We start from the raw sequence: 9525 nt of genomic DNA, 5'->3' as shown, positions 1-9525 counted from the left end.
TCACCCTCCAGAGTGGGAGACAGGAGATGTTACAAACTGGCCATCCTTGTATGCATGAACAAACTGCTGAGGCAAAACATGCTCCCCCTGCAACAATACAATGTCAAAGATCGTGAGGGAATCTGAATGGGAACACTTTCTCGAGTATAAACTGGTGCCATCTCGTCTCGCAGTTTCTCCGAATATAAACGTCAAAAATCGTGTTTTTAGAGTTTCGACCATCCAATCTCATTCGTTAAATGAAAGGAGATTTAGGATGAGACCTATTAAGAACTACCGACACCACAACAACACTAATATTGAATTGATTAATCATAAAGTCCACATACATTTCCCATAATGTGACAGGTAAAAATTAGAAGGCTGCTATAATGTGATTCTAAATTAAGTGGGAAAATATATCGAGTTATCAACTGCAACGCATCAATAAACATGATCCTACTACACTTGTGAACGGCTTTGAATAATTTTAACCATATAGCAATTTTTTTTTTTTTTTGGTTGGCTAACCTGCCAAACAAAGAAAAGAAAAGTGATAACCTTAGCAGGAGGCAGCAAATAGTTGTCAAATGGTGTTTCACATGCAAAAAGGATGCGGAATCGGTGAATCACCTTCTTTTGCAGTGTCCAATGGCAGGAATATTTGGGACATGTTTTTGGTGATTTTTGGAGTTATTGGGTATTCTTTGGTTCCACGGTGGGCATGATGGAGGCTTGGAGAGTTATACAGTGGGTAGCTGAGCCCTAGATGCTTGGAGGGGGGCATTATGGAGACTTGGAAAGCTGTACAGTGGGTAGCCGAGCCATAAATGCTTGGAGGGGACATGACGGAGGCTTGGAAAGCTATACAGTGGGGAGCCGAGCCCAAGACACTTGGAGGGACCCGTCCCTAGCACTCCTCTTCCCCTTTTCTTTTCGTATGGATCTTTTTCTTTTTCTTTCTTTTCTGATAAGAAATTCACGCACCCATTTGCTCCTATGGGGAAACTTCAACCCCACCATTCCCTTTACAATGTAGGGGAGATACTATTAGATTATAACTCTTGGTTGTATATTATTTCAGGCTAAAAACTGTGTTAAAGGTATAAAAAGCCTTAATTTTATATTTAATTATAAGAGTATGTCAAGTGTCATCGCACTAGTCTCCATGTTTTGTCATCCTGACTACAGTAGATATTCTTCTAGTTAAAGAGGTTTTAGTTATTATTACACTCAAAAGGCTGCAAATGTTGGGCTTTAGGAGGTACAGGGGGTTTTGCATGTTTTACTTTCAGTAGTGAAAAGTATGATTGTAACTAGGAAACCAAATATTTTTCTTTTTGCAAGTAGTAACTAGGAAACCAAATATAGAACACAAAAAACATACCCAATCATCATCAGGCCCAGCACCAGGTACCAATACATTGATTTCACTTGACTTGGCTGCTGTTATAGAAGTGCCCAAAGAGTCGTTGCTTAAATATAACTGGCAACCGGCCGTGTTGTCCACTGAAATTGTTGGAGCTGAACCCTAGAATAGTAAGGAAAAAATGAATGCAAGTTAGATCATGGTAAACATGCAAAAGCAAAACTAGGCAATTGCACCGCTAAACTAGATTCTGATTTTCCAACCCATTAGCCTAGAGAATAAAAGAAGCCACTACATATTAGTTTCTATTATTACGAACTTTGGGATAGCAACATTTTCAAAATTCAAGATCTTATTTGGTTGGCAGTCAAAATTTAAGATAATAGTCATGAAAAAATTATGACTTTAAAAATACAAATGAAAAGAGATACCTGGCATTGCACCTCAACGCCATTGCTGTTTACAATCTCACAAGCAGCCACAACATCCTGTTTTCAAAGATAGATCATTAAAATGAGCCCATATCAACTTATCAAGCAGTTAATATTGCGTCCACAATTCCAAAAATTTGTTCTATCATTTTCACATAATTTTCTCACTGACCGTGAATACAACTCCCATCTTAGTGCATTTATCAACTGTTATGTTGTTAACTTTCCCTGCACATCGGTATGAGCAATGATTTCATTAATCAGCAGCAAAGTTTAATATGTAAGAAAATAATATTAGTGATGATGACAACAACGATATGATGCCTGTAAGACAACAAAAATTACCTTGGATCTGTAAAACAGAATCTTTGCAACTAAAAATGTATACAGACTGCTTTGCATCACAATCTTCAATCACTAAATCTTTCTTTCCTATTTGATACTCAACTACCCACCTGCCCAACAGTACATGCAGTGGCAATAACAGTTTAAAATCATCGCATAAATCTCTTATACAAATCAAGAACCATAAGTAAGCATAAATGTTTACTCACTTACGGCCCACTTGAAGCTCGAATTTTGGAGGTGCTGCTTTGGCAAAAGAGGGTACACTGGCACGACCTTCTTTTTCCCCAGCACCAACAACACCGGTCCTGTCTGAGCGGTTCTTTGTTTTCATATCGTCTGTGACCTTTTTCAAACCTAGGAGGCAAGTAAATCATATATAAAATGCCCAACTGTACCCTAAGAAAAGATTACGAAGAAAAATAAGAACTACCTGATGTCACTGACTTCCCTGAATTAATTTCTTGGAAGACAGCGGCCATCCCCTCCTTTGGGCGTGACGATGAAGGCCGAGGCGATTCAGAACTGAAGAGTGAAGCTGGTGGAGGAGGTGGAGGGGCAGGACCACTTGGTGTAGGAGCTTTTGATGGAACAGACACAGTTGTTTTACCTGTGGCATTCCATACAGGTCCCAAAGGGTAATGACTCTTAACATAATCCCGTAAACCTGTTATATAAAGCTCCTTCAGAGCTTTTGCCCACTCCGAATGATTTGGGTCTTTACTTTTGTACTCTACAAGAATCTGCATAATATAATGGAAAACATCAGCACCACATAGAAGAATAAATTCTCATGAGTTCCTATATATAAGATAGCATATCACATGGAAAGGAGAAAAACAGATGTGCAACTCAGAAAGTTCTACTTACGGTACATTGCCATGGTTGATGCAACCATCAAACCCAATAATATTTTAATTTTTATATACATTTTTTATGAATAATTAATCATATAAATATTTCTTTAATGTTTATTGAGTCAAAATTTATTTGGATTTTCATTGACTTCTTTCACTCTAGAACTCTAGCATGAAATAATGTATAATACAGTACTTCGATAGAAGTCTACTTTAACCAACCTAAATTATGATAGACACTCTTGACAAACTATACTGTTAAGCAAAAAAGTTTCAATCCCGAGTTAAATTAATTCTACATATAATACATCACATTAGTTAAGAAAATCTCTCACACACGATTCCAAAGGTACAAAAACCAAATTGATTTAGGAGTCCTTTACAAAAAATTCTACCCCTACATTTTTTTTTTTCTTGTCCTCTTTTCTATCCATATCAATATTGATCTACAGCAGTAAATTAGTCTCTCTTTTTTTTTTTTCCTTTCTCTTCTCTTCACCTTTATCAATTTGATTATCCAAATTAATCAATTTTCAATATCACTATAAGATTGAACCACGAAATTTTATAGAATAATAATAAATAAATAAAGATTATTCAACTGAGGAACTACAGTTTTAAATCTTTATTCTAAAGGTATGAACTGTACTTCTTTCTGTTTCTTCTCATTCTTCTTCCGAATATTTCTCATAGTTCCTAAATACAAGCAACGCTTTGCACCACCAATCCAAATCACTTTTGTTCTGCTAGATTTTGAAGTAATTGTTAGATTAAAATATCATAATTATTAGATTTATGTTGAATATATTACATGTTATGCTTTTTGAATTCATTGAGATGATCATCAAAATATAATTTTTTGATACATCGTTGGTTTACTATGAGCTCAGATAACTTTATAAAGTTTATAATAATGTGCACTGCATGCGTCTCTAAAAGAAATATGAAACCAATACAGCTACATTAACAATCATTAGTTTTAAGGGTTCTTATTTATTTATTTATTTATTTATTTTTTTGATAAGTAAAATGTATTAGAAAGCATTCAAACGGGAAACACGTTCCAAGAGTTATATAGAGGCCGAAGCCATAGACAAGGTCCTAAGGACCCACCGAATCCAAAAAAAATCAATAAACTTGTCAATGGATATACAATTTCTCCCCAAAACCCAACTAAAAAGAGAGCTAATAATATGAAACTTCAAAGCCCCTAAGGAAGATTCCTTCACTTCAAAAGATTTTCTATTCCGCTCCTTTCATAAGCACTACCAAACACAAAGGGGAACAACCCTCCAACACTTACGGGCATGGGCTCCAACACTACAGCCTCGCCAAGCATCAATCAAACCCCTTGAGGATCGAGGCATAACCCAATGGACGTTGAAAAGGCCAAAGATAAGGCTCCAACAGTGCTACTGGCCAATGCAAAAGAAGGTGATCCATAGACTCGCCACTCCTCTTGCACAAACAACACCAATTGATTGTAATCTGTCTTCTCTTCCTCAAATTATCCAGGGTCAAAATCTCGCCTCAAACAGCAGTCCATACAAAGTTTTTTATTTTATTTATTTTTTTTTTTTTTCTAGAGGATCAAAACTCATAAATAAAGTGTGGCTCGTAAAATATCTAAGTTAATTGGGAAACCACTCTTAACCACCATTCTTGCAGAAGAACAATAATATTACTCTTATAGAATCTCTGCACTCCTGCAAAATGATGAAGAATGAGTTCTATTTATATTGTTGAGAAGCCATTTTCTAGGAAATAGGCTTCACATATAAGCTTATCTTAGGCAAGGTTATGCGAATTCTTCAATTATATGGCTTTTAATATTCAATCTCAATTGTAGACCAATTCATCCATCAGTGCAAACACTTTTAATTTTCAAATTTTCGTATGGGAAGAAAAGGAGTTTAAGATGCAGAATTGACAACTAAATTCTAGTTCAACTACAGTTTCTCCTCTCATCTTCTGATTCAATGTAAAGCAAACATATTCTACTCATAATACATGAGTACCCAGGTGATAGCTGCTAGCTTCTTGCAAGTATCTGAAGTACCTTGTTGTTGTAAAATTCAGCCATTTGCCAACTTTCTTCCACATGTGCAGTAGGCATGCTCATACCTTGAAAACGGGATAGTAAAATAAGGAACAAAACAATGGTTAAATAACATAATTTCTTTGCAGCAAAACATCTAAACATTTCTCACACCGCAGTCTTTGCCCGTATATGCTATCCATGCTAGAGCTGTGAGACTGTCAACAGCAGTCTTCAAGTGGTTGAAGAGTTCCGCTCGCTTTCCTTCTGTCATTGCAACTGCCTTCGTAATCACTTCATTTAACGGCTTGAGAAATTCAGACAAACCTGCCATGTCAGGTTTCTGCAGAATCAAGAGAGAATTCAATGTGATGGCTACTTATTCACCATATACAATACCCAGAAGATGATAGTGAATTTATGATGAAATTTGTACCCATATGAACACATTAAACAAGTTCCAGCATATTATTTTCATCTAATCCATTATTCTTGACCTCATATCCTCCCTCAACTACTGCAGCATCAATCCCTTAAACCACCAAATGTTTCTGATACTCAAAATTTAAAGCACTTATGTTAGCTTATATTCAAAAGGAGTCCAGATTACTGATTTTACCAACAAATTTTCCTTCATTGTGTAACTACAAGGTCCCATAAGAATCAACATTTCAAAAATTATTAATGAACCATCAACAGATTTGATTCTATTTTAAAAGATTTATGAAACTACACTATCAATTTGTCACACTTCTTTATTATAAAAGATATACATGAATTCATGCCATAAAAAGATATATTCCTCCCAACACACTCTATAAAATTCAAATTCATTTTATTCAACATGATACCCTACAAAATTTAGCCACATTTATGAGCATGATCACACTATCTCACACTTCATCACCAGAAGAAACAGATATAAATTGATAAACATAGTATTTTGTATAAGCTAAACATAGGTCATTGTAGTTTAAACAAATGGATAAACAACCATATATGTTCGCCAATGTGTGCGTTTATATATACATACATACAGTGAAACAGATTCAACTATGGTGCGAGCTTCATCCAAATCCCAATTCAACAGTTTCAACTTTCAACACAAACATGTCAAAACGTAGATGGAAACGAACCTGAGTTTGCTTGACAATGGTGAGAAGCTCTTTCTGAACAGAAAACGCCTCTTCGATAACCTTGGTCACATCCAGAACCTGTCCCCCAATCTTCTCCGCAGCACTCGAAACCCTACCAACGTACTGCGCCATAAGGTCATCAAATGCAACGATTGACGGATCCGATGCCGCCGCCGCTGCATCTCCGGCGCTCTCCGGTGAAGCTCCCTGCCGGAATCCCCCGGACAGCCCCTCCAAACGCCCCACCGCCAATTCCAACCTCTGTATTAGCTGTTCCTCCATTGCCACTCTTCTCGCTCCAAAACTCTCTCTCTCATATAAAACAGATCTGATGGTTTTTCGTTGCTACGTTACTTAATATAAGTGTGTAACTGTATAGTTTTGTTGAGAAATGCCAAAAGACGAAGAAAACATTTATTTGGTGGGAATGCGTGTGGGGTTACACGTGTCAGGTGTAGAGTAAATATTTGCGTTTTCACGTCAACTGTAAGACACGTGGACATTGTGATGGTTTTATGGGATCAATTGGGCATTTTGTTTTTAGCTTTCTGTTTTACCCAAAATAAAAACAAGTGTTTTATTGGAAGTTGATTATTATTATTATTTAAAGTTAAAGCAATTTATTGAAGGAGCAGGGATTTGAACCTGAGCCTTTGGCTACAGGAATCACATCCCCTACCACTAGAATATCACACCATATCCTATTATAAAGTGATTTGAATAATAATCGAAAGTGTCTTTGATAACGTTAATTTGTTGTAAGATTTTTTAAAACAAAAATATGAAAATATATTTGGTAAATTTTTTTTTTACATGTTTTAAAGATATAATAGTTAATTTAAAAATGTTATTTAAGAGTTTAAAAAAAAAAAAAAAAAATTATTTTTTTACTATTCATCGTTACATTCCTCGTTCTTTCAGTGTTGAAACATGTAAAAAAACCAAATTAGGGTTCGTTTGGCATCCGTTATGATATTGTTTTTTGATATTAGTATCCAAATTTGAGCCCATGTCATATTTGGGATGACAAATATTGGTTTGGAATAGTTCATAACATATTAGATTTTTTTTGTCCAAACTTATATCACCAAATTGGCCTAGTTTGGCATTTGTTTTGTTTTACCTGTTTTTGTTACAGGCCCGCTACAGTAACCCATTTCAAGCCCAAAACATATTCGGTTAGACTTGTTATGTTTTAAACAATGTCAAAAAGGACCCAAAATATGAAACATCATTTAGGTGTTTTAGCTTGTTTTTGTGCTGTTTGGGTTACACATATTACTGTAGCGGAGGAAGCAATTTGGGCCATTAAATTGTAGTGGAGGAAACATGTAATCCACGTATAAAAGGCAAAATTTCTCATTTTCTGGGTTTATACACGCAACTCCTTTCTGGCGATTTTGGGTGACTCTACTGTTTGTGGTTGTTTGGCTAGAAAACGACAACCGATAGAAGCTCAAAGTACTATTTTCGCTCAAAACCTCAACGATCTTTGCTATTTTCCTCTTATTTTTGAAGACCAAGCCAGGTTTGACCCATTTGGTATGAGTTTCTTCGAATAAATGTGATATTGTGACTGCTTTTGAGTTATTATTTAAGTTTTGTGGATGGAAATCCTCAGATGGTGTTCAATTTTGGAGTTTTATTGAAAGTTCTTCGAATTTTTTTAAAAACCCTAATATTTTCATGTACTTTTACCTTCTGTATTCATGTTTCTGACTGATTTCTTCGACTTTGTGGTTCAAAATCAATATATTAGAGTGATAAGTGCTCAAATGTTGCACATTTTAACACCTAAGCTAAGGTATTTTAGTACATTCATCTATCTTACTTTCCCATTTTAGTTCTAATTCTTGTTTTTGTCTATTTCAAGTCAATAAGGTTCAAACAGGCTAAAAACAACCTATTAAGCCCTTTTTGGAGTCAAGAAGAACTTCCAAAAAAAGTCAAAAAAAAATTTCTGGAGTATTGGCGATCGATCGAATATTCATCCATAATCGATTGTAACCACGTTGGCAAAGGGATAAGACTCGTCCAAAGTGACGATCGATCGAAGCCATTGGCGATCGGTCGCAGTGCCACGTCAGCGCCAGCTAAGCAAATAAGGTTGCCAGTTGTCAAAATAAGCATGTGTGATACCCCTCGACTCCGAGACATGGGTTGATCAGGCCCAAGCCCAAACCCGAAGGATACCAAACAATTAATATGTAACAAACACGAAATACAATAGATTTAAGAAATAAATACGCTGAAAAAAATTCTAAATAATAAATCCTTAAATTTAAATAATTAAAATCCAATACTCCCAACATAATTCCAAAACCTTCCATACTTAAACAACTCGAGAATCCATCTCTAATGGACCCCTAATAAAAGTTCTAAACGGAAATGTAAATAACTGAAAGAATATCTAAAACTAAATCATGGAGGGAAATCCTACATAATAGGAAGAAGGAGTAATCGTCCCTGCTCAGCTCGATCAAACTCTAAGACTGGAACCACCTGATACCTGAAAAATAAGAGTGGGTCAGGTCTACGAGCAAGTTCTATACTACTACAATTCAAGCAGAGATCCGATATGTGTGATACCCCTCGGATCCGAGACACGGGTTGATTAGGCTCAGGCCCAAATCCGAGGGAATATCAAACAATTAATATTTTATAATGAACACAGAATACAAATTGAATTAAGAAATAAATTTTAAGCTAAAAGAAACTAAATATAACCCCTTTAAAAATTTAATACTGAAAATCTGACAATCCAAAACTCCATAAGTTTAACAACTTGGGAATCCATCTCTAGTAGACCCCTAATAAAAATCCAAACTGAATTAAAACAACTGAAAGAACATCCTAATCTAAGTTATGGAGAGAAATCCTACATCGTCGGTAGAGTAAGTAGAAACCTCTACTCAGCACGAATACGTCTAAGTCTGGAACTGTTGTGCACCTGAAAAATAGAAGTGGGTCAGGTCCACGCGCAAGTTCTATACTATTACAATCCAAACAGAGGCCCGATATGTATGTACACCATAAACAATTCAACAATAGCTAATAGTCCGTAAATATATATATATAGCCACACTAAAGGACTCTTACTGGACTACAAGCCGGTTTTAACCTGAATAGAGGTAACATGCTAAAACGCACACGAAGTGGGCACGTGTACCTAGGCCTAAACAGGGTACACCTCCAACCATCGTATCCAGCTATGCATCCCAATGCATATACGCTCCCTAACCAACGATCCTGAGACTCAAGCTCATATCGAGGTACCATAATAATAATATATTTAAAATCTATCCAAAATCTATAGTAGTGCCGCTCAACTAGTTGTTGCCATGACACTACAAATCCATAGGATTTAACT

The 9525-nt window shown here is 35.9% G+C and overlaps 1 protein-coding gene across 1 annotated transcript; it reads right to left on the bottom strand.

The window, feature by feature from the left end:
- On the bottom strand, positions 1 to 6437 carry LOC132298812 (cyclase-associated protein 1-like). The gene is made up of 10 exons (XM_059795165.1): positions 6156 to 6437; positions 5194 to 5362; positions 5041 to 5105; positions 2558 to 2867; positions 2334 to 2481; positions 2125 to 2234; positions 1952 to 2007; positions 1780 to 1836; positions 1367 to 1510; positions 1 to 87 (listed from the first exon to the last, which is right to left on the bottom strand). Exons 1-10 carry the CDS (start codon positions 6435 to 6437, stop codon positions 1 to 3), a joined length of 1428 nt encoding a protein of 475 aa, XP_059651148.1.
- Between the last annotated feature and the right edge of the window lie 3088 nt (positions 6438 to 9525).

The sequence above is a fragment of the Cornus florida genome, unplaced genomic scaffold, assembly GCF_030987335.1.
Source record: "Cornus florida cultivar Cherokee Brave unplaced genomic scaffold, ASM3098733v1 CherokeeBrave_3.0.0_Hap2_Chr03, whole genome shotgun sequence".
In the NCBI taxonomy this organism is placed as follows: Eukaryota; Viridiplantae; Streptophyta; class Magnoliopsida; order Cornales; family Cornaceae; genus Cornus; species Cornus florida.
The sequence above is the reverse complement of the archived record's forward strand: the minus strand, read 5'-3'. Positions and strand labels throughout refer to the sequence as shown.

What these genes read in the sequence shown, in the direction of transcription:
- LOC132298812 (XM_059795165.1), bottom strand. Translation starts at nt 6,437, where the DNA reads ATGGAGGAACAGCTAATACAGAGGTTGGAATTGGCGGTGGGGCGTTTG. An exon ending in TTCTGTTTTACAGATCCAAG is followed by an intron (nt 2,008 to 2,124) that starts GTAATTTTTGTT and finishes ACCGATGTGCAG; the next exon opens with GGAAAGTTAACAACATAACA. An exon ending in AGATGGGAGTTGTATTCACG is followed by an intron (nt 1,837 to 1,951) that starts GTCAGTGAGAAA and finishes CTTTGAAAACAG; the next exon opens with GATGTTGTGGCTGCTTGTGA.